The 25,979-nt window shown below is 40.7% G+C and overlaps 1 protein-coding gene across 14 annotated transcripts in view; it reads left to right on the forward strand.

Moving 5' to 3' along the window:
- Nucleotides 1-12,856: 12,856 nt before the first annotated feature.
- Nucleotides 12,857-25,979, forward strand: part of LOC132400922 (general transcription factor II-I repeat domain-containing protein 2A-like) — a 78,755-nt gene continuing 65,632 nt past the window's right edge. For 6 of the 14 annotated variants that reach the window (XM_059982471.1, XM_059982470.1, XM_059982477.1 and 3 more), the window contains exon 1: nt 22,990-23,451. In XM_059982471.1, the coding sequence (XP_059838454.1) occupies nt 23,345-23,451 (107 nt within the window). In that variant the 5' untranslated portion in view covers nt 22,990-23,344. Of the gene's footprint in view, nt 13,198-14,489; nt 14,616-21,789; nt 22,096-22,989; nt 23,452-25,979 lie in introns of those variants that run through there. The other 8 variants (XM_059982463.1, XM_059982466.1, XM_059982465.1 and 5 more) reach the window with 5 other exon arrangements.

The following is a 25,979-nucleotide window of genomic DNA, read 5'->3' on the forward strand; positions in this document are numbered from 1 at the left end:
TGCAGAAAAAATGCAGCATCCAGATGTGCAAAGCTGATAGACCTGCCCAAACAGATTTCAGGCTGGAATTGCTGCCAAAGGTGCATCTACTAAATACTGACTTGAAGGGGGTGAATACTTATGTAATCAATTATTTTGTATTTTATATTTGTAATTAGTTTAGATCACTTTGTGGAGATCTGTTTTCACTTAAATATGAAAGTGTTTTTCTACTGATCAGTGTTAAAAAAGCCAGATTAATTCCACTGATTCAAAACAACAACATGAAAACATCTGGGTGGGGAGGTGGTGAATACTTTTTATAGGCAAATTAGTAAATCTAATTTACAAAAAGCTAATATTCAGAATGTGTCTTGAAATAAGTTTATGAAAACATGGAGGAGCCACCATGAACTCTTGCATCCCCTGATGATTCTGTGATTTCATACTCTGAAGCCAATGTGCAAGCAGCCTTCAGAAGTGGGAACCTATGAAAAGCACCTGGCCCACACAGGGTACCTGGATGAGTAATAAAGACATGTACTCATCAACAGCGGTCTTTAACCTCTTGCTTCAGCAGTGTTTGGTACCCACCTGCTTCGAGCAGGCTTCAGTTATATCAGTGCCCAAGAACAGCACGGTGACCTGCCTCAGTATTGCCCAGCAGTACTTACATCCACAGTGATGAAGTGATTAGAGAGGCTGGTGATAAAACATTAGCTGGTGACTTAGATCTGCTCCAATTTGTCTACCTGAGCAACAGGTCCACAGCAGATGCCATTTCTTTGGCTCATCACTCAACCTTGGAACATCTGGACAGCAAAGGTGTTAACATCAGAATGCTCTTCATCGACCACAGCTCAGCATTCAATGCCATCATCCCCTCAAAACTGATCAATAAGCTCCAAAGTCTTGGCCACAACAGCTCCTTTTGCAATTGAATCCTGGAGATTATCATTTGCAGACCTTCGTCAGTTTGGATTGGCAACATCTCCACCATCTTCATCGGCATGGTTGCACAACAAGGCTGTGTGCTCAGCTCCTTGCTCTACTCTATTTACACTTACAACTGTGTGGCTAAACACAGCTCCAATGCCATATCCAAATTTGATGACAACACCACTATCATAGGCTTAAATAATGGTGGTGATGAATCAAAATATAGGAGGGAGATTTAAAATCTGGCTGAATGGTGCTATAACAACAACCTCTTACACAAGGTCACCAAGATCAAGCTAATTATAGATTTCAGGGGAAGAAAACTAGAGGTCTCTGGGTCAGTCCTCAGAGAATCACAAATAGATAATGTCAGCAATTTCAAATTCCTCAGTGTTATAATTTCAGAGTACCTATCCTGGGTCCAACACACAAGTTCAATTATGAAGAAAGTACTGCAAAGCTTTTACTTCCTTAGGAGTTTGTAGAGATTCGACATGACATCAAAAAATTTGACAGACTTCTATATATGTGTAATGGAGATCACAGCCTGGTATGGAAACACCAAGGCCCTTGAATGGAAAATCCTACAAAAAAAAGTGGTTACAGCCCTGCCCATCACAGGTAAAGCCCTCCCCACCAATAAGCTTATCTACTGTACATAAATCACTGATACAGTAAACTAGCATCCATCTTCAGGGATTCCCACCACCCAGGACATGCTCTTCTCACTGCTGCCATCAGTAGCCCTAGGATTCACACCACCATTTTCAGGAATAGTTACTACCCATCAACAATCAAGCTTTTGAACCAAAGGAGATAACTTCACCGAACTTCACTTATCATTGAAATGCTCCCCCAACCTATGGGCTCACTTTAAGGACTCTTCATCTCATTCTTGACATCTATTGTTTATTTATTTATTTATTTATTATTATTTCTTTCTTTTTGTATTTGTACAGTTTGTTGACTTCTGCACATTGGGTGATCTTCCTGTGATTTCATTAAGATTATTATTCTATAGATTTATTGAGTATGCTCACAAGAAAAAGAATCTCAGGGTTGTATATGATGGCATATACGTACATCGATAATAAATTTACTTTGAACTTTGATTGTATGGCATGCTGATGAGATGCGCACCTTTCTTTATTGAACCTGAATAATTTGTAGAGCTGAACTCAAAGAAAATAAAGACAATAAACTAAGTTAATGTGCAGTGTGCTAGAGTAGACAACTTTCTTCTCACTTCTGGGAAATCTTTTCTTCTTGGTCACTTCAGAGATCTGACTTCCCTCTTGGCTATTCCTAGAGCTCCCAGTCTGAAATTCCCTACTCGGCTACTTTTTCCCTGCAATGCAAAGCAATCACATCCCCAGATGATAACAAGGGTATGGAATGAACTGTCATAAGAAATAGAGGTAAGCATAACAACAAAATTTGAACAACACTTGAACAGCCACATTGATGGGAAAGGTTTATAGTAATATGGGTCAAATGCAGCAAATGGAGATTTTCATCAGCATGGAGGATTTGGGTTGAAGGGCTGTATTACTCTCTGACTCCAACTCCAGACCAATGGACTGCACTGCAGCAAAACTAGTACATTGGAAAGAACATTTACCATAAAGTTAAAACTTAACCGTATAACAATCACAGCACGGAAACAGGCCACCTCGGCCCTCCTAGTCCATGCCGAACCCTTAATCTCATCTAGTCCCACCTACCCGCACTCAGCCCATAACCCTCCACTCCTTTCCTGTCCATATACCTATCCAATTTTACCTTAAATGACACAACTGAACTGGCCTCTACTACTTCTACAGGAAGCTCATTCCACACAGCTATCACTCTTTGAGTAAAGAAATACCCCCTCGTGTTTCCCTTAAACTTTTGCCCCCTAACTCTCAAATCATGTCCTCTCGTTTGAATCTCCCCTACTCTCAATGGAAACAGCCTATTCACGTCAACTGTATCTATCCCTCTCAAAATTTTAAATACCTCGTTCAAATCCCCCCTCAACCTTCTACGCTCCAATGAATAGAGACCTAACTTGTTCAATCTTTCTCTGTAACTTAAGTGCTGAAACCCAGGTAACAACCTAGTAAATCGTCTCTGCACTCTCTCTAATTTATTGATATCTTTCCTATAATTCGGTGACCAGAACTATACACAATATTCCAAATTTGGCCTTACCAATGCCTTGTACAATTTTAACATTACATCCCAACTTCTGTACTCAATGCTCTGATTTATAAAGGCCAGCATTCCAAAAGCCTTCTTCACCACCCTATCTACATGAGACTCCACCTTCAGGGGACTATGCACTGTTATTCCTAGATCTCTCTGTTCCACTGCATTCCTCAATACCCTACCATTTAGCCTGTATGTTCTATTTGGATTATTCCTGCCAAAATGTAGAACCTCACACTTCTCAGCATTAAACTCCATCTGCCAACGTTCAGCCCATTCTTCTAACCGGCATAAATCTCCCTGCAAGCTTTGAAAACCCACCTCATTATCCACAACACCTCCTACCTTAGTATCATCAGCATACTTACTAATCCAATTTACCACCCCATCATCCAGATCATTTATGTAAATTACAAACAACATTGGGCCCAAGACAGATCCCCGAGGCACACCAGTAGTCACCGGCCTCCATCCCGATAAACAATTATCTACCACTACTCTCTGGCATCTCCCATCTAGCCACTGTTGAATCCATTTTATTAATCCAGCATTAATACCTAACGACTGAACCTTCTTAACTAACCGTCCATGTGGAACTTTATCAAAGGCCTTGCTGAGGTCCATATAGACTACATCCACTGCCTTACCCTCGTCAACATTCCTCGTAACTTCAAAAAATTCAATAAGGTTGGTCAAACATGACCTTCCACGCACAAATCCATGCTGGCTACTCCTAATCAGATCCTGTCTATCCAGATAATTATAAATACTATCTCTAAGAATACTTTCCATTAATTTACCCACCACTGATGTCAAACTGACAGGTCTATAATTGCTAGGCTTACTCCTAGAATCCTTTTTAAACAATGGAACCACATGAGCAATACGCCAATCCTCCAGCATAATCCCCGTTTCAAATGACATCTGAAAGATCTCCGTCAGAGCTCCTGCTATCTCTACAAACTTCCCCCAAGGTCCTGGGGAATATCCTGTCAGGACCCGGAGATTTATCCACTTTTAACTTTCTTAAAAGTGCCAGTACTTCCACCTCTAATTGTAATAGGTTCCATAACTTCCTTACTTGTTTCCCACACCTTACACAATTCAATATCCTTCTTCTTAGTGAATACCGAAGAGAAGAAATCATTCAAAATCTCTCCCATCTCCCTCGGCTCCACACATAGCTGACCATCTTGATTCTCTAAGGGACCAATTTTATCCCTCACTATGCTCTTGCTTTTAATATAACTGTAGAAACCTTTCGGATTTACTTTCACCTTATTTGCCAAACCAACCTCGTATCTTCTTTTAGCTTTTCTGATCTGTTTCTTAAGATTCCTTTTACATTCTTTATATTCCTCGAGCAATTCCTTTACTCCATGCTGCCTATATCTATTGTAGACATCCCTCTTTTTCTGAACCAAGTTTCTAATATCCCTTGAAAACCATGGTGCTTTCAAACCTTTAACCTTTCCTTTCAACCTAACAGGAACATAAAGATCCTGTACCCTCATAATTTCATCCTTAAATGACCTCCATTTCTCTATTACATCCTTCCCATAAAACAACTTGACACAATCCACTCTCTCTAAATCCCTTTGCATCTCCTCAAAGTTAGTCTTTCTCCAATCAAAAATCTCAACTCTAGGTCCAGTCCTGTCCTTCTCCATAACTATATTGAAGCTAATGCTATTGTGATCACTGGACCCGAAGTGCTCCCCAACACATACATCAGTCAGCTGACCTATCGCATTCCCTAACAGGAGATCCAACACTGCCCCATCTCTAGTCGGTACTTCTATGCATTGTTGCAAAAAACTATCCTGCACACATTTCACAAACTCTAAACCATCCAGCCCTTTTATAGAATGAGCTTCCCAATCTACGTGTGGAAAATTAAAATCTCCCACAATCACCACCTTGTGTTTACTACAAATATCTGCTATCTCCTTACACATTTGCTCTTCCAACTCACACTCCCCATTAGGTGGCCTATAATACACTCCTATCAGTGTTACTATACCCTTCCCATTCCTCAATTCCAACCAAATAGCCTCTCTAGAGGAGCTCTCTAATCTATCCTTCCAAAGCACCACCATAAGATTTTCTCGGACAAGCAATGCAACACCTCCTCCTCTGGCCCCTCCTACTCTATCACATCTGAAGCAACTAAATCCAGAAATATTTAGTTGCCAATCACACCCTTCCTGCAACCATGTTTCACTAATAGCTACAACATCATAATTCCAGGAATCAATCCACGCTTTAAGCTCAGCCTTTCTTACAATGCTCCTAGCATTAAAATAGATACATTTAAGATACTCTCCACCTCCTCCTCTCTTTTCATCCCTAACAATGCATTCAAATTTATTATCCTTTTCTTTCTTCTCCCCTACATCTTCAGGCTGAGCACATCCCTTCTCCATCACCTGCCTTTCCTCCCTCACACACTGTCTATTTACTTGCTCTACTGGTGAACTAACCTCCTCTCCCATAGTTTCCTCAAATTGATTCCCGCCCCCCCATCATACTAGTTTAAAGTCTGCCCTGTAGCCCCAGCAAACCTCCCCGCTAGGATATTGGTCGCCCCCCCCCCCCCCCCAGGATTCAAGTGTAACCCGTCCTTCTTGAACAGGTCACGCCTGCCCAGAAGAGGTCCCAATGATCCAGAAACTTGAATCCCTGCCCCCTGCTCCAATCCCTCAGCCACGCATTCATCCTCCACCTAATTCCATTTCTACTCTCACTGTCGCGTGGCACAAGCAGTAATCCCGAGATTACTAACTTTGTAGTCCTTCTTAACTGCCTTCCTAACTCCCTATACTCTCGTTTCAGGACCTCTTCCCCTTTCCTACCTATGTCATTGGTACCTACATGTACCATGACCTCTGGCTCCTCACCCTCCCACTTCAGGATATCTTGGACGCTATCAGAAACGTCCCCAACCCTGACACCAGGGAGGCAAACTACCATCTGGGACTCCCGATCACCTCCACAGAACTGCCTGTCTGAACCCCTGACTATCGAGTCCCCTGTTACTATAGTCCTCTTTCTTCTATCCCTACCCTTCTAAGCTACAGGGCCGTCTTCTGTGCCGGAGGCCCGGCCACTGTCACTTCCTCCAGGTAGGTTGTCCCCCACAACAGTACTCAAACATGAGTACTTATTGTCAAGGGGTACAGCCACTGGGGTACTCTCTAGTACCTGCCTCTTCCCCTTCCTGACCGTGACCCACCTATCTGCCTCCCGTGGCCCCGGAGTGACCACCTCTCTATCGCCTCCTCACTCTCCCTGACCAGGCGAAGGTCATCGAGCTGCAGCTCCAGTTCCCCAACTCGATCCCTCAGGAGCTTCTGCAGACATAGCTTAAATACCTCCATAAAGTATAAAAGTGTTTATTTACTTTAAACTGTTTCTTCTCCCAGGAAAGAATGTTTACTGACCTGAAAATTACCACAATCAAGAAATGTAAATGTTACTTTTCTGAAATGATGACCGCCTTGTCTATAATTCAGCCACAATTTTTTTTGAAGGTCATCCTGGAATTAAGGTTTAACCTTAATTATGGCTTCTTTTTATATTCATCATGTACAGGATGAGGATGCTGCCAATGAGACTTCTATTCCATTACTAACTGTACAGGACCTGAGATAGCACATTGGTGGGTTGGTGGTCACAAACTGGGCAAAGCATGAAAGGATGCCAGGCTTCCTTTCCTCAAGCAGAACTGTGAACCAGCAAGTGCTTAATTCATCTACACAACCAAAAGAAACATCTTGGCGTAGTTTTTCTTTGAAAAAGGAGGACATCTCCTTCACTGTAGAATGAAAAGCATAATCCTGAGGGGAAATGCAAAAGAAACAGGCTTCCCTTCCTCCACCATCAAAGATGCCCTCAACCCCATGTCTTCCATTTCACGCTATCTGCTCTTACCCCATCCTCCTACCACTCTACCAGGAAGAAGTGCTAAACCTGCCCCTACACCACATCCGTCAGTACCATTCAGGGCCCTAAATAGTCCTTCCAGGTGAGGCGACACTTCACCTGAGAGTCTGTTGGGGTTATATACTGTGTTCAGTGCTCCTGGTGTGGCCTCCTGTATATCGGTGACACCCGACGTAGATTGGGAGACTGCTTTACCAAGTATTTACACTCTGTCCACCAGAAAAAGCGAGATCTCCCTATGGCCACCCATTTTAATTCCACTTCCCATTCCAATACGTCCATCCACGGCCTCCTCTACTGTTGTGATGAGGCAACATTTAGGTTGGAAGAACACCTCATATTCTGTCTGGGTAGCCTCCAACCTGATGGCATGAATATTCTGGTAATGACCCCCACTCTCTCCCTTCACTATTTGCAATCCCCATTTCCCTCTTTCTCCTTAATTCCTTGCCCACCCATCACCTCGCTCTGCTGCTTCTCCCCCTTTTGTCTCTTTCACTAAAGAACTTCCAAGCTGTCTACTTCATCCTTGCAGAGGGCTAGCTCAAAGGTGAAGAGGCAATTTCGAATAAGGCTGGGGGCAACATTAGATGCACGGCAACTCTGGCAGGGTCTGCAAGACATTACTTCCTACAAAGCGAAAACCAATAGCATGAATGACAGTGATGCCTCACAACCAGATGAACTCAACGCCTTCTATACATGCTTTGAAAGGGAGATCACAACTACAGCTGTGAAGATCCCCGCTGCACCTGATGGCCCTGTGATCTCCGTCTCAGAGGCTGATGTCAGGCAGACTTTAAAGGAGTGAGATATGCCAACTAGTGGACTGGTGCCACAGCAACAACCTGGCACTCGATGTCAGTAAGACGAAAGAGCTGATTGCGGACTTCAGAAAGGGTAAGATGAAGGAGCACATACCAATCCTCACAGCGGGATCAGAAGAGGAAAGAGTGAGCAGCGTCAAGTTCCTTGGTGTCAAGATTTCTGAGGTTCTTATCTGGTCCCAACATATCGATGTAGTTATGAAGGTGGCAAGACAGCAGCTATACTTCATTAGAAGTTTGAAGAGATTTTACATGTCAACAAAGAAACTCAAAAACTTCTATAGTTGTACCATAGAGAGCATTCTGACAGGCTGCATCACTGTCCAGTATGGAGGGGCTAGTGCACAGAACCGAAAGAAGCTGCAGAAGGTTGTAAATCTAGTCAGCCCCATCTTGGGCACTAGCCTATCAAGTACCCAGGACAGCTTTAGGGAGCAGTGTCTCAGAAAGGCAGCGTCCATTATTAAGGACCTCCAGCACCTAGGGCATGCCCTTTTCTCACTGTTACCATCAGGTAGGAGGTACAGAAGCCTGAAAGCACACACTTAGTGATTCAGGAACAGCTGCTTCCCCTCTGCCATCCGATTCCTGAATGGACATTGAAGCTTTGGTCACTACATTTTAATATACAGTATTTCTGTTTATGCACACTCTTAAATCTATTCAATATACGTAATTGATTTACTTGTTTATTTATTGTTATATTTTATTTTTTTTTCCTCTCCCTGCTAGATTATACTTTACATTGAACTGCTGCTAAGTTAACAAATTTCACGTCGCATGCCAGTGATAATAAACCTGATTCTGACCCTTCACCCTCCAGGTTTCACTTATCACCTGGTGTTTCTCTCTTCCCTCCCCCCGTCTTTTAAATCTACTGCTCAGATTTTTTCTTCCCCAGTCTTGCCAAAGGGTTTCAGCCTGAAATATCAACTGTATTTTTTTCCATATTCGCTGCCTGGCCTTCTGAGTTCCTTCAGCATTTCGTGTGTGTTGCTCAGATTCCCAGCATCCGCAGATTTTCTCTAGTTTCTGATCTGGGATCAGAGGCTTCTGTCTTAGTGCTGGCTGAGGTAGACCATTCTATATATTGCAGAGTACTGTTGTAGTCTGATTGCTAAGCTTTACAGACTGATGAGAACTCTTAGTAAAAGCAGGGAAAACAAAACAAATCATCAGCTGAAATATTCTCGTCAATGTGTAACTGTGATGCCTGGGAACAGGTCGAGAACAATTAACTAAGTCAAAGATCACTACTGAAATTTTGGAACACTGAACCTTCAATAGCTTGATATCTAACTATTCCCATTGCTGCAGCATCTGGCTCATCAGCAAATGTTTGTCATGCATTCTTTAATACATTAGTATCTCAGTTTTGAACACACCCAGGCCCCAGTTCCTCTATTCCCTTTCAACACTGTCATCCGGGGTCCTACAGTCACTTCCTGCTCACCAGGTTCTCAGTCCCCGCACTCTATCCACAGTCCCATGCTCCCTTTCACCTCACCTGAAGAGCATGTTAATGGAGCATATATCATACTACGTAACATCTAAAAAGTGTTAAAATTGTGTTGCCCAGTTAAGTTTAAGAACATCTGATAGTGTGAAACTCTGCACCATCAAGTCCTATGCAACTAGCCTTTAACATACTAATTCCTATTGGATAGCTTACCTTCAGGAGACTGCTGTAATATAGATGAAGGTTAAATTAATTAAACACAGACTGTGAGGTCAACACAAAGAGCAAATTTCAGGCAAATTTCTGACAAGTGTTAAATCAATATATTACTAACAGTACTGGAATTAATGACTAATATTGACTGGATATAATCAGCATGAAGGGCAAGAGAATGTACAACTCCTAAACTCAAGCCTGGAGACTTGAGTAAAAGGGTCAGTGAGAGCATTTTTGTAGTTTGATCACAATCCAATAGGAATTAGTATGTTGAAGGCTAGTTGCATAGGGCTGAGAAATGATTTCACAAGAGGGCCAGAAGCTGTTCCTCATGATAAATCAGAGCAATGTGTGGAACTAAGGAAAGAGATACAAAGCAGCTGAGGCATTCTCATAAAGAACAGAAGGTTGTGAAAACTTAGTTAGCATGCTTGCCTTCAAAGGATGAGGCATAGAAGAAAAGAGTTGGGATGTTATGTGTGCAACAGTACAAACTACTGATTAGGCTGCTTTTGGAGGATTCTGTGTAACTCTGGTCACCGTACTATAGGAAGTATGCTCAAATGTTCATTTCTTACCAAAGAATACAACTCTGAAAATCTTCAGTACCCCAGGTAGTCATGAAACCAAGAGAGCAGCACAATCATCAACCCCCAAATCCCCCCTCCCTGCAAAAACAAACAAGAATGGAGCAGGTACATCAACTCCCAAATCCCTCCTCCTCTACAAAAATCAAGTAAAATGGATCAGGCACATTGACCTCCAAATCACCCTCTCCACACAAAAAGACCAAGCAAAACAGAGCAGGCACATAAACCCCCAAACACCCCACACAAAAAAAAAAAACAGGAATATCAGGCAAAAATAACACAGAGTATAAAATCCATAAGACTAGAAAAAAAGGATTTATAGTCCAAAGCCCAAATCCAAAAAGCAGAAAACACCTGGTCAACACCCTCCAGGCACAGCTGCAGGCTCTCCCCTCTCCGGTACAGTACAACCAATCTAAAGGCAAGCAACTAGCACTCCCCCTCCACACTCAACTCAATGCTTCAATCTCCATTGCTCAATGATTAGAGTGACATCAGGAGTTTAATCAGTGAAATAGAGCCAAACATCAGCCTACCTGCTATGAGGTTCACTCACACTGCCTCTGCCTGTTGCACGGGGCAACTGAGGAGAGCCCAAGTGCAGGACACCAGCACATCAACTGTGTTGGGGAGGCTGGCATAGACATGAACATAGAACAGCAAACCAGAAGAATCTTGACAAGGAGACAGGATTTACAGGGACTATCTTGAAACTAGAGTAGAACTAACCGTTCTAATCAGACAAGGGACCAAAGTATTACAAAAGAATAGACCTGCAAATGGGCAACCTGTGCTACTGATGCCAGTACTTATTCCACAATCTCTGATGAAAACCAGGTGTACTGTAATTAAGTAAGCTAGCAGTAATTGGAAATCTTATGACTGAAATTAGGGCATAATCGGGGAGAAAGGAGCGTTAAAGGGGAACCATGACACTGCCTCATGGAATTCTCTCAAAGACTGCAGAGTGCTGGAACACACAAACAATCTCCAAACTTCTGCACTCGCCTTGATGTTTCAATCCCCCTCGTCGCTTTAATCAGAAAAGTGGGCTCAAAGATCAGCTCATGCACCATCTTGCAGCCTTCCTGCCACGAGGGTCACTCATGCTGCCTCTGCCTACGGGAATGCTCTCAGAGACTGCAGAGCACTGACGCACCCAAATGATCTCCAAACAGCAAAACCGGAGCACTGGAGAGAGTGCAGAGTGGATTCACTGGGGTGTTGACCAGACTGGAGTACCGTACTTCAGTTCTGGAGGAGAGAACAGATAAGGTGGGCAAAGGAGTTCTGAAGGATGATCTGAAAGAAGTCTATAACATCATAAAAGATATAGATAGGGTGAAAAATCCAAATGTTTCTCCTGTGGTAGGAGTATCAAAGACAAGTGGGCATAACTTTAAGCTGAGAAGTAGTAGATTTAAAGGGGATTCTATGGCTAAACAACTTTACACAGAGTGGTTGATATCAAGAACAAGTTGCCACACGCAGTGATGGAATCAGATAAGGTATAATTACGACATATAAAAGGCATTACAACATTAAACATTAGTAGCATTTAAGTAAGTAAATCATAGAAATACATGGGTCTTAGTAAGAGCATCAAAGGAGAGAAGAGATTGTGAGGGCAAAAAAAATCAGTCATGATCAAATGGTGGAGTAGACTCGACAGGCTGATTAGCCTAATTCTGCTCCTGTTTTTTATTGTGCAGCCAAGTGGCATTAGTGTAGATTGGTAAAAGGGTCAGCATGGTTGTGATGGGCTGAAGGGCCCACTACTGTTCTGTACAACTCACAGTGTACAAGTATAGGACAAAAGTGGGACTGTCCATTCTGGAACTTCCTGAATGACATGATGCACAGACAGTATAATAAGACTAAAGAGCAAAGTTTATGTCAAACACAAAGAAATGAATAATCCAGAAATTCTAAAAATGTGTAGATCACGTAGAAATAAATTGAAAGGAAACTTAAAATACCAAGAATCAATATGAAAAGATATTGACAAATAAAATCAAAGAAAATTCAAAGATGTTTTATAAGTACATAAAGAGGGAATATGTTACAAAGGAAAGCAACCACTAACATAATCGGTATGTGGAGGTGGAAGATGTGGACAAGCTTGTTAATGAATATTTTGTGTCTGACTTCACAAAAAATAGGATAATATCATTGTTGTTGCGAAAGCAAAGAAGAGTGAAATATCAAGTGGGATTAATAGTAGGAAAGGTATTCAGCCATTTATCACCTTTGAAAATGTATAATTTGCCAGGCCCACAGGAAATCTATCCAGTGTGTAAAAGAGGCTTGGAAGTCAATAGGAGAGACTCCACCTATCACTTTCAATAACCCCCCAGCCAGAGAGCGGTGTGAGAGGGAGGACTGGCAAACTCCTACGATTGTACTGTTGTTCTAAAGGGATGGATAGGATCGATACATGTATAGGTTAGTTTTCAGTGTGTGTAAATTATGGGAACAAATCCCAAGGACAGCATAACCCTCCATTTAGAAAGATTAATGATGGGTCAATCAGAAGGTCTCGCCTGACTCAATCATGCTGAGTTTTTTGGAAGGACAATGCACAATGAAAATTAATTAGGACAGTATGGTTAATATTCTGAATGTGAATCTTGGTAAGACTTTTCATGTTCTGCATGGCGCACTGCACACAAAAAAAACTCAAACTCATGGCATTTGAGAATGTGGTGAAATTGATCCAAAGCTGACATTGGCAAGAAGCAAAGTGTGATGGTTAATGAGTGTTTCTCTGAATAGAAAATCGTTACCACTTTGTACGCACGGTGTATCTCTATATATACACTGGCTCAGTATGCAGATTCTATTTTTATTGTTTGAAATATAGATCAATGATTTAGACAGATTCAGAAAAGGTTTCAAAGGTTTCATGTATTTACAAAAAACATGGCAGATGTTGATACTGAGAGGAAAGATTTGGGTTGAGAGACAATAGTCTGCTCAGTCAGGAAGGAGAGCGGCATATGGAATTTAATCCAGAGGACAATGAGTAACATATTTGCAGAAGTGAAGCAAGGTAGGCAATTACACATTAAATGAGAGAATATTGGGAAGGGTCCTGGAGCAAATGTTAACAGATCCAGAAAAGAATGAGAAAGGGTCATTTAGAAAAGCATGTGAGATGCTTTATTCTATAGGCAGGCTATATACTATAGGAACAGGAAGAACTGTCTACAATGCAAGTTAGGCCACAGCTTGGGCACCACTTACAATTCTGGACAGCACGTTACAGAAAAGATGTAATTGCACTGAAGAGGGTGCAGCGAAAAATTTAAGTGGGAAGAAGATTGGAGCAATTAAGGTGTTTTCTTTGAAACAGAGGGAGCTAAGGGGCAATTTAACAAAGGAACATAAAATTAAGAGGGACCTGCAGGGAGGTAATGATAAGAATTGGTTTTCTTCTCTCTCAGCAGAGGGGTGAAAAGCCAGAGGGTCAGTTTAAAAATAACTAATGGAATGATTCAAGGTGAAGTGGACCTTTATCCCCCTAGGGATAGTTAAAGATCTGGAATTACAGTCTAAAGGGATGGAGCAAACAGAAAAATCTCATCACATCTAAATAATACTTAATTACATTTGAGGAGCTGTGATCTGCAGGGATATGATCTACAGAGGGATTAGGTTCTTTTTCTGCTCTAACACATCCTGCAGAACAGATTTTCTGCAATTCCAGGCTTCATCAGGTCCAACTTGTAACATTTTTAGTGGTTTCAATGAAAAATCTAAGCAGTATCTGAATCCATCATTTCCAAGAAATGCATATTTATATGTGTGTGTATACTTGCCCAATGCACGATTCCATTAAGAATTCTATTCTTACGTTCTTTTGGGGATTCCTAGTAACATGAAATAAATTTTAAAGATATGCTGATGATTGTAAAGCCTGCACACCCAGTATTGATGTGCATTTATCAAATATTATATGTCCTATTAAGTCTGGAAAATCACATATCCACAATCTTAGCCCAATAGCGCAAAACACTATTGCTGTGTTTACATAGTTGAAATGTAATGGTGCGCACTCATATTGACGTGTCAATGTTGAGTCTAGCACATGTAGGCAATATGCATCAGCTGTGCACTTTATTGTGCACTTAATGTGGGAACAAGATGTTAATAATGTTATATTGTGTGCCAAGACCATGATTCAAGCATAAACTCTATTTGCTGTGATTCTGGGAATCATACTTTCCAGCAGTAATCATCACTAAGAGCTCCTCACACTCACAGAAAAATTATTATTTAATCCATAACAGCTCTTTGCTGCACCTTCAGCCATCTGGAATGTTTTAGATGACGTTGGCAGGAGCAGCATACAAATGAAAAGGAAAAAGCCAGGGGCCAGAGTTCTGAAGTACAGAAGCAAGCTCTGGAGGTGGTCTACAATCGAGAGCTGCCATTGCAAAATAAGAGAGTCAATACTGCTTAGTGCTGGTAAATGGGATTAATACAGGGTTACGTGAGATCTCCAAGGGTGTTCCGTGCTGCATCACTCTGATATAATGATTCCATGAAGGTGCGATTATCAAAACCTGCAGGGAATCCAAACAGGATGAGATGAATCATGCAACAAAATCATAATCAGAAAATGACATGATTCAACAACGATGGGACATCATTTGCTGGTGGATAATGCATTCACAACGGTACCAAAAAATGCTATTGCATTCTTCCCATCACAAATGAAGCAGGAAACTCCTAAATTCCATTTATTTAACTCGAAATTGAGTTAACAGCCATCATATATGTTGTCCGATTGATAATAATGCTCAAGTTTCTTCAGAATATAGGAACGGATGTAGCCCATTCAGCTTCTTAACTTTGACAAAACAGTGACATGGACAAGGGGGTAAGAAATTGACAAACAGCTGGAATATTGACACACTAGTCTGCTGATGCTGGGATCTGGAGTAATAAAACCAACTACTGAAGGACCAGAAACTATGCAGGTCATCTGTAGAAGGAAGTAGTTAAATCCTTTCATCTGGGCTGTAAGAGTAGAGGGGAGATGGCCAATATAAAGAGGCGTGGGGATAAATAAAGTTCAAAGTTCAATGGAAAATTTATTATCAGAGTACATACATGTCACCACATGCAACCCTGTGATTCTTTTTCAGCAGGGATACTTAGCAAATATATAGAACAGTCATTGTAAACTGTAAATATCAGGAACTGTTAACTGTTAACAAACTGTGCAAATGCAGATATAAATAAATAGCAATAAATAACGAGCCTGAAATAACAATATAACAGAATCCTTAAATGAGCGTAGCTATTCCCTTTGGTTCAGGAGCCTGGTAGTTGAGGGATTCAAGGCAGAGGTTGATAGGTTCTTGAATGGTCAGGGCACGAAGGGATTTGGGGAGAAGGCAGGATATTGGGGCCGGGAGGAAAATTGGTCAGCTGTGATGAAATGGCAGAGTAGACTTGATGGGCCAAATGGCCTAATGTTGCTCCTATGTCTTATGTGCTTACGGGTAGTAACTGTTTTTGAACCTGGTGGTGTGAGTCCTGAGGCACCAGTACCTTCAACCAAATGGCAGCTGCAAGGTGGAGATGGAGCAAGGGCTTGTAAGTGATAGTTGTTAGGATGTACTCTGGAGTTAGGAAACATAGCAAAATATTAACTTCAGCAACCAATCTTTAGACCTGAACATAGATTGTAAATTAAATTTAAAATACAGCCCTAGACAAAAGTTTCCTTGAGCTGTGGACTTCAGTTAATTGAAAAGCAGACAACACTGATTAACATTCATTTTGGGTGTCTGGAGTATGGGTGCTAAGAAGGAGATGCGAAAATTATATGTAACTCAAAGGAAGTATTGTAGATACATTGTAACTACAGAAATGTGCCTTGGTTTTTAGCATATAAAATGTCATGTAACATTAGGTCGAACAAGCACCTTCCTGCAGAAAAATCTTCAATCATCTAGCTTCAGTCTCTCTCCAGTGACTTCGTTCACATTACAACATTTGGGGGCTCGAAATGTTGTAACGTGAACCAAGTCATGAAGTAACTGGAGTTCACAGCTCAAGGAACCTATTGTCCAGGACTGAATTCTTAAATTTAATTTTCAATATTCAGGGCTAAAGATTGGTTGCTGAAGTTAATATTTGGCTATATATCCTAACTCCAGAAAATGTCCCAACAATAGTGGGGCCTAGGTAAGGAGATGTGGAGGGGGGAAATAGCAACAGAGGCTGGGAGATGATATATGGAGACGATGAAGTGCTGAAGATGATGGAATCAGATAGAAGAGTTCATGGAACCAAATAATGGAGGTGACAAGCAGATGCTAACAATGCGGGGAGTTCCCAGTGTGTGCGTGATAGACATGAATTCAGAAACATTTCTTGTTAGCAAAAACCATCACTAGTAAAGAGTGATTATCTTAACAAGAAAGCTTTCCATATTATTCTAGAAGAACCTGAAGTGTTAAATAGTGAACAGTTTTTTTTGTGTGTTCCACTTTACACATGAGTCAGAGAGTTATCCATAGTTTCCTAGCCTTCCTGGAATCCTGTAAATCTGTTGTGCAACACCCAGACAATTTGGCTGCCAATTATTACTTGCTTCAATCAGAAAAAAATATTTACACTACTTTTCCAGTTCTGACAAACTGGATTATTTATTTCTTCAAATCCGTTTCACGCTTAAAATCGGAAGTGTGATCAGAAGTAACACATTAATTCATCTAAACCATTGTCAGGAGGTAGTATTTACGCAAGTATCTGTCGGACATGTAAGGGGGAGGCTTTAAGGCCACATGCGGAGGCAGAGAGAAAAAAGATAATAAAAATCATTCAGTAGGGCAGATAACAAGAGTTTTAACCTTAAAGTCATAATCTTCAGAGTTGATATCTGGAAACATTCATTCACCCAAGGGATAGGAGGGGTCTGAAACCTTCTCAAAATAATTCTGCATTTGGCCTGGATAGATGGGTAATTTCAAAACTGAAGTTGGGATATGAATTGTCTACTGCTGTTCCTTAAATCCAATGTACCAAGGCAGTTTTAATTTGAAAGAACCTCATTATCTCATACCACTCCAATTAATGAAATGGTATAAAGTCCCAGCTACCACTGGTGTGCAGAGATGATTTGGCTGCTATTCTGCATGCATAAAGATTCTATAAACAGCAATGAAATGAATGACTCGTCAGCCTGCTGCATCCTAGTTGCTACTAGAATGCAAGAAAAAATGATCTTGGCATCCCAGTGTCAGCGATAGACTGCTCATAGATTATTCAATGAGGTAAAGAGATAGTCATGTGCCTCAGGAAGCACAGAATAAGGAATAGTGTTCCTTAAAGCTTACCACTGTGCAATTGGCTCCTCAAATTCTTCTCTGCCAGTCCCCAGTTAGTACTGGCAACAACATCTCCACAATCACCATCAGCACAGGGTTGTGTGCTTAACTTCCTGCTCTACTCACTTCATACTTATGACTATGAAGCTAAGTACAGCTCCAATGCCATGTTTAAGTTTACTGATGACACCATTATTGTTGGCCAAATCAAAGGTGGTAACATATCAGCATTTAGGAGAAAGATGCCACAGCAAGAACCTCTCACTCAACTTCAGCAAAACCAAAGAGCTTATTATCGACTACAGGAGGAAGAAGTAGAGATCCATGAGCTAGTCCTCATCAGGGGAACAGAGATGGAAAGAATCATTAGCCTTAAATTCCTTGGCGTTAACATATCGGAGGATCTGATATGGGACCAGCACATAAGTGCCATCACAAAGAATGCACAACAAATTTCGTAGATGTTTGCATTGATTCGGCATGTCACCAAAAACTTCAATAAACTTGTATAGGTGCACAGTGGAGAGTATCCTGAATGGTTACATCATGGCCTGGTATGGATACACCAATGCCCAGGAATGGAAAAGGCTACAGAAAGTGATGGATACAGCCCAGTTCACCACAGGCAAAGACCTCCCCTCCACTGAGTACATTTACATGAAGCACTGCCACACGAATCAGCATCCATCATCATCCAGGCCGTGCCATCTTGTCATGGCCATCATCAGGCAGGAGATACAGAAGCCTTAGGTTCCCCACTACTCAGTTCAGAAACAATTATTACCACTTAACTATCAGGCTCCCAAACTGGCATTGATAACTTCATTCACCGCTATTCTGGACAGATTCTATAATCTACAGTAGAGTCTTTCAAAGACTTTACTACTCATGTTCTAAGCATTATTAGTATTAGTTTTCATTTGCACAGTTTGCCTTCTTTTGCACAACAGTTGCCAGTCTTTGTTTATGTTAATTGTCGTAAAATTCTATTGTTCAATAGATCTTAGGGTAACTTTAAATGTCAGGACATTATAATGGACTGCAAATCCTGCACTATGCTCATATTGCTCTGTGCATGTTTACTACACATATTGTTCTATGTTTGATGTTCTTTTTATTCCTGTAAATGCATGCACTAAAATGAATCTCAAATTAGAATACATACTTTGATAATAAATTTACTTTGAACTTTTGAACTTTGGTTGCCATGCATCTATATATATCAAAAATGGAAGAAGTTAAGAAGGGCTGACAGCAGAAAGTGAGTCCACATGAAGGATATCAGCTCAAAATGATGCGTCATTTCCCTCCAGATGCCACCTCACACACTGAGCTCCTCAAGCAATTCATTATTTACTGTATTTCTTTCTCTCTTGCAAAAGAGCACCAGGCAGAGTGAGCAAGCATCTTTCCCAGAACGGCAGGCTTCCGATAGAAGCACTGTGTTTCTAATAAATCTTCGAAGTTCCTACTCTCACTGGACTCTTGGTTCCTCTTCATTTCCATCACTTTTACTATTTTTTCTGCAGTGAAAATTGATATAAAATACTAGTATACCCTTTCAGAATTTGTCCTTTCACTGATTCTATCCATGTTCTTTTTACTGCAAGTTTCCTTTTTGCATCATAATAGAAGTTCTTACAATATGGCACCACAGTGGCACAAACAGTTAATGCTGCCCCTGCACATCTCCAGCAGTCTAGATTCAATCGGGACCTCACACGTGGAGTTAGCTTGTTCTTGCAACCATTGGGTGTCCTCTCGGCATTCCGATTTCCTCCACATCCCCAAAAACATACAAGTTGGTATATTGGTGACAGTAAATTGTAGTTAATATAAGGAAGTGATAGGATAATTTGGGTGGATGGTGGTTGAGATGACGATACATAGAAAAAATAGGTAACAGGAAATTAATTGGGGAATAGTCCTGATGGGAATTGTCTGACAACTGACATAGACTTAATGGACCGAATGTACTTTTTAAATCTGCAATCTCATAATTTATTCTCTTCTTCTAAGAATTCCTTCCTTATTTGACACTGCTTCCAAAAACTAGCAAAATATTCAAGCTTATTACTGTTCCCTTCATCTTAATGGTCTCCAGAATGGTCAGAAGAATTTATATTCACTAAGCAATTTGAAATACTTCTTCAGATACCTGCCATTATTTTGGTACTGGGCAACTTTTAATCTGATCTCCCACTCTGTCAATGAATCACTTACAGCTATATAAATGAATTTATTTAAATTCAAGATGCTAGCTTCTAACTCAAGTGTCATTTATTTTGAAGGCTGCTTACTGATGTTATTGTTGTCACATCACTACATAAAGGCTGCTTTATAAACACAAGTTGCTAATGTGTGGGCAAAACAGAACCAGTGTAATTCTACCCTAATCACCATGACAAGGGAGAAAGAAAGTTCAAAGTAAACTTATTATTGAAGCATGTGTATGTCACCATGTACTACCTTGAGATCCACTTTCTTACAGGCATTCACAGCAAAAAAGAGAAATACAATAAATTCAATGAAAAACTACAAATAACAACTTGAAAAATGACCAAAGTGCCAAAGACAAAGTAAATGAAAACATACATACTGAGAACAACACACACAAAATGCTGGTAGAACACAGCAGGCCAGGCAACATCTATAAGGAGAAGCACTGTCGACTTTTCCGGCCAAGACCCTTCGTCAGGACTAACTGAAAGGAAAGATACTAAGAGATTTGAAAGTAGTGGGGGGAGGGGGAAATGCAAAATGTTAGGAGAAGACCGGAGGGGGTGGGATGAAGCTAAGAGCTGGAAAGGTGATTGGCGAAAGTGATACAGAGCTGGAGAAGGGAAAGGATCATGGGATGGGAGGCATGGAGGTCAGTGACCAGTGGAGTGCCTCAGGGATCTGTGCTGGGACCCTTATTCTTTGTGATTTTTATAAATGACCTGGATGAGGAAGTGGAGGGATGGGTTAGTAAGTTTGCTGATGACACAAAGGTTGAGGGTGTTGTGGATAGTGTGGAGGGCTGTCAGAGGTTACAGTGGGACATTGATAGGATGCAAAACTGGGCTGAGAAGTGGCAGATGGAGTTCAACCCAGTTAAGTGTGAAGTGGTTCATTTTGGTAGGTCAAATATGTTGCCAGGATATAGTACTAATGGTAAGATTCTTGGCAGTGTGGAGGATCAGAGGAATCTTGGGGTCTGAGTCCAGAGGATGCTCAAAGCTGCTGCGCAGGTTGACTCTGTGGTTAAGAAGGCATATGATGCATTGGCCTTCATCAATTGCGGAATTGAATTTAGGAGCTGAGAGGTAATATTGCAGCTATATAGAACCCTGGTCAAACCCCACTTGGAGTACTGTGCTCAGTTCTGGTCACCTCACTACAGGAAGGATGTGGAAACCATAGAAAGGGTGCAGAGAAGATATCCTAGGATGTTGCCTGGATTGGGGAGCATGCCTTATGAAAACAGGTTGAGTGAACTTGGCCTCTTCTCCATAGAGTGACAGAGGATGAGAGGTGACCTGATAGAGGTGTATAAGATGATGAGAGGCATTGATCATGTGGATAGTCAGAGCCTTTTTCCCAGGGCTGAAATGGCTACCACAAGAGGACACAGGTTTAAGGTGCTTGGGGGTAGGTACAGAGGAGATGTCAGGGGTAAGTTTTTTACACAGAGAGTGGTAAGTACATGGAATGGGCTGCCAGCAACGGTGGTGGAGGCGGATATGATAGGGTCCTTTAAGAGACTCTTGGATAGCTACATGTAGCTTAGAAAAAATAGAGGGCTATGTGTAACCCTAGTAATTTCTAAGGTAGGGACATGTTGGGCACAACTTTGTGGGCCAAAGGCCTGTATTGTGCTGCAGGTTTTCTATGTTTCTATGTTTCTAAAACTTTCTTTTAGAAGATTCAATCTGAAGCTTTTATGTCATAAGTAGCTTAAATCAAAGACAAACTAAGATAGAATTGATATTCATGCCAATTTAAACCTAGAAGTCCAGCAATGAAAAGGATCTCCAAACATTATTATGGCAAATAATAATGAATGTCAGAGATAAGTTTTTCACAGAGTGCTGGGTGCATGGAACACACTGCCAAAGGTGGTTGTACAGGCAGACACAGGTTTGTGTTGTAATGTTCTCTGTTCAAACATAAATCAGTCATTAATCCTGCTTAGGTTATCAGTCACTATCTAATTATTTATTTTTGTCAAAGTAAACTTTAACCATTCAATGTTCTGAACAACAATATTTGAATATAACATACAATTTATACCAGTCAGACATTTTTTGGCCATTAAATGTTTCTAATAAGAATATTCCACTGGTAAATAGCACTTTGCTGATGAACAGTGCAAAGTGACCATTAACTGTAATGTTAAAAAAGAATTAATCTAGCACCTTAATTTTCATTAACCAGTAATTCCATAATGTATTGCTTAGCCTCATTCTGTTGTTAATAGGCACTCTGCCAGAAACATTTGGTTACTAAGGAAGATGAGTTTCAGTGTTTTTTACTAAGGGAACAGAGTACAAATTGTAACACATCTGATGCTGGATGCATCACAATGTACTGTAGTGAGGTTCACAATGTTTCTTATTGACGTAAGTATTGTCCACATTACAAGCATGTTTGCATTTCTTTAAGATTTCAATATTGTGTTATCTGCTTTGTAAACAGTTGATGACAAAAGACAAATATTTGAAATGCCTCAAATTTCAGTCTCCTATTTATCTGCTGACTGGTAAATCAAATCTTGAAACATTTGAAATCCTTAATAGAGGCCTCATTTTATTTTGGATAGGCTCTGGTAAACCATTAAGTCTACTTTAAGATGGCCCTCAATGTTGGCTACTTCAGAGTAGGACAGATATTCCTTGGCTTTCCCTAGAATAAGTTATATTAAATATGCAGCGCTGCTAAAAGGCAGAGCTTACGTTTGTTGACTTGGTGTATGCTGCCTTAGATTTGTAGGTGGAGGAACAGAAATACTGAAACAGACCAAGCTAGAGTAAAAAATATTTGATGGGTTGGTCTAGTGCAAGTCAGCCCATTGATTGGCCAGGATATTGTTGGCCTAGCCTATCTTTCCCTCCTTCATCCTTTCTGTACCTTAAAACTCTGTTTTCTAGTTATTCCAGTACTGATGCTAAAGGCTATTTCTCTTTCTACATATACTGTACCTGCTGAGTGTATCCAGCACCTATTTGTTACAGTTTTAGTTGGAAAGAATTAAAGGAAGACATTTCATTTATTTTATTCAGGAGTAAGGCAATATTAGATTGATAGGTCTAGAGCAGGGGTTCCCATCCTACAGTCCATTGCTTGGTCCATGGCATAAAAAAGGTTGGGAATGCCTAGTCTAGAGTAAGAGCATTTAGATGTCTAATTACTTTTTTTTTAGCTTGTTTCACTGGATACCTAAAGAATCAAGTAATCAAATGATGGGTTCATATATTTTCAAACAACCATTAAGTCTGTAAATACCCATTGCTCCCAGACAGTGAAGCTTTGTCTGCATACACTGAATTCCATGGCAGAAGTCCACAGATTAGGTTTACTGGATTTGTCTGTAAAAAAAATCAATCAGTACTCTGCAATCAAACAGTGCAACTATACAGAGATAAACAGTAACTAGCTCTTTCTTGGACATCAACCTGATTTTCACATATCTCTTAAAAAATTTTCCAAAATTGTTGAGAACATTCTCCGTGACAAATATGTTTCCTTTCCACACTTTTCAGTTTCCTTATTGCTGATTGTGGGTAATGATTTATTCGAGCTCTCATTGCACGTACCAGCAAAGTAAATTCAGCTTCTTCTTTAACAAGATTCCACTATAAATATAGCTTAATGAAGATAAATAATCTGTGGAAGTGGACTAGTGGTCTCAAATTCAGCACCTCAACATCGTCAGTAAATGGAAAATACGATCTCATAATTCATGTGCAGCAGAAACGGTAACATAATACTTCAATGCATTTTAATTTATTCAACTATCCAAAATAGAATAATACAAGTTTTTATAATTGTTAAGGACATCTGGCTTCTGAGAATATCCATGTCAGGGAGTGGAGAAATGAAAGATATGCATGAGCCATTGAAGACCATTTTATGTAAAGATAATTAATGGTCAGTTTTACACAAAGTGCTGGCACCACCTTCAATGGGACCTATCTCCAAACATACCTTTACCTCCCAACTCTCCATCTTCCACAGGCATTGCTCCATCCATGATTCTCATGTCCATTCATCCCTCCCCACTGATCTCCCTCCAGGCACTTATCACTGTAAGTGGCAGATAAGTTACACCTGACTGTTCACCTCCATCCAGAGCCAGGTGAGGCAACAATTCACATGCAAATCTGCTGGGGTTGTCTACTAAATCTGATGCTTCCAGTGCGGCCTCATCTACGCTGGTGAGACCTGACGTAGATTTGGGGATCGTTTCGTCGAGCACCTCAGCTCCATCTGCAAAAAGTGGAACTTTCCAGTGGCCAACCATTTCAGTTCCTCTGCCCCTTGCCGTTCCAACACGCCGGTCCATGGCTTCCTCCTCCGCCACAACAAGGTCATTCTCAGGTTGGTGGAGCAACACACCATATTGCATCCAGGTAGCCAGCAACCTAGTGGCATGAACATCGATTTCAGTCATTTTCCCTCCCACTTCTCTCTTTTTCACTTCCCCACTCTGGCCTCTTACCTCTTCTCATCATCTGCCCTTCACATCCCGCAGTTCCTCTTCTCCTTCCCTTTCTCCCATGATCCTCTCTCCTCTCCTATCAGATTCCTTCTTCTCCAGCCTTTTGCCTTTTTCCACTTATCACCTCCCAGCATCCACCCTCCGCCACCCACCTGGCTTCACATATCACTTTCTAGCTTGTCCTTCTTCCCCCTCCCCACTCCTTCTTATTCTGGCATTTTCATCCTTTCCTTTCAGTCCTGAAGAAGGGTCTCAGCCTGAAATGCCAACTGTTTCCATAGATGCTGCCTTTGAGTTCCTTCATTGTTGAGTTCCTTCAGCATTTTGTATGCGTTGCTCTGGATTTCCAGCATTTGCAGGATTTCTTGTGATTATAATTGTTTGTTTTAATGAATACAGTATTACAATAACTGGATTTCTTAAGAAGTTTTCATTGATTTACTATATAGGATCCTGATCAAACCCCACTTGAAGCACCGTGCTCAGTTCTGGTCGCCTCACTACAGGAAGGATGAGGAAACCATAGAAAGGGTGCAGAGGAGATTTACAAGGATGTTGCCTGGATTAGGGAGCATGCCTTATGAGAATAGGTTGAGTGAACTCGGCCTTTTCTCCTTGGAGCGACAGAGGATAAGAGGTCACCTGATAGAGGTGTATAAGATGATGAGAGGCATTGATCATGTGGATAGGCAGAAGCTTTCTCCCAGGGATGATATGGCTAACATGAGAGGGCATAGTTTTAAGGTGCTTGGAAGTAGGTACAGAGGAGATGTCAGGGGTAAGTTTTTACACAGAGAGTGGTTATAAACAAGATTCTGACCTGTTAGATATTATTTTAAAAATGAATCCTTTAGTGAAGGGTTTTATTGGGAAAATTTATTATTTATTGTTACAACAGCACAATTACCCTTCACTTAATATTAAGCAAGATTGGGAGAGAGAGCTTAACATGACCTTGATAACAGAAGATTGGTTGCGGATTTTGAAGTTAGTTAACTCTTCTTCGATCTGTGCCAGTCACTCTTTAATTCAATTTAAGATTGTACATCGTTACTATTTGACAAAGGAGAGACTGTCTAAAATGTTTCCTAATGTTGATAGTCAGTCTGACAGATGTAAAACCGAGACAGCCACATCGACACATATGTTTTGGTCGTGTTCTGTATTGAAACATTTTTGGAAGTCTATATTCTCTACAATTTCTAAAGTTTTAAAAATTAATTTATAACCTAGTAAATTGACAGTTTTATTTGGTATAATTCCTCAATATATTCATGGTATTTCTCCATCAGACCAATATGTAATTGCATTTGTTACATTATTGGCCAGAAGGACTGTTCTGTTGAAATGAAAGATGCTTCTGCTCCTACTTTGATACAATGGTTTTCTCAGGTGATGTTATGTCTTAGTTTGGAGAAAATCAGAAGTCAAACTTTTGATCCTTGATTTGATTTTGAGAAAAGGTGACGTTCATTCACCCGCTACTATCATCTGATTTGAGTTAATTAATATGGTTTCCTTCTGATTTTTCTTTAGATGGATTTGAGTTGGTGGATTGATTTTTTTTATGGAAGCTTGTATGATCTATTGCTCCTGGGTTGTGTTTCCAATGGGGTTTTTTTCCTCATTTTGTTTTTCAGTTAGTAGGGTTCTTTTTTCTTACAAAAAAAATCCTTAACACTTTATTTTTTCTTATTATTGATATATTGCTTAGCTTTGTTAACCATATAACAATTACAGCACGGAAACAGGCCATCTCAGCCCTTCTAGTCCATGCCGAACACT

The sequence above is a fragment of the Hypanus sabinus genome, chromosome 10 (assembly GCF_030144855.1).
Source record: "Hypanus sabinus isolate sHypSab1 chromosome 10, sHypSab1.hap1, whole genome shotgun sequence".
Taxonomy (NCBI): Eukaryota; Metazoa; Chordata; class Chondrichthyes; order Myliobatiformes; family Dasyatidae; genus Hypanus; species Hypanus sabinus.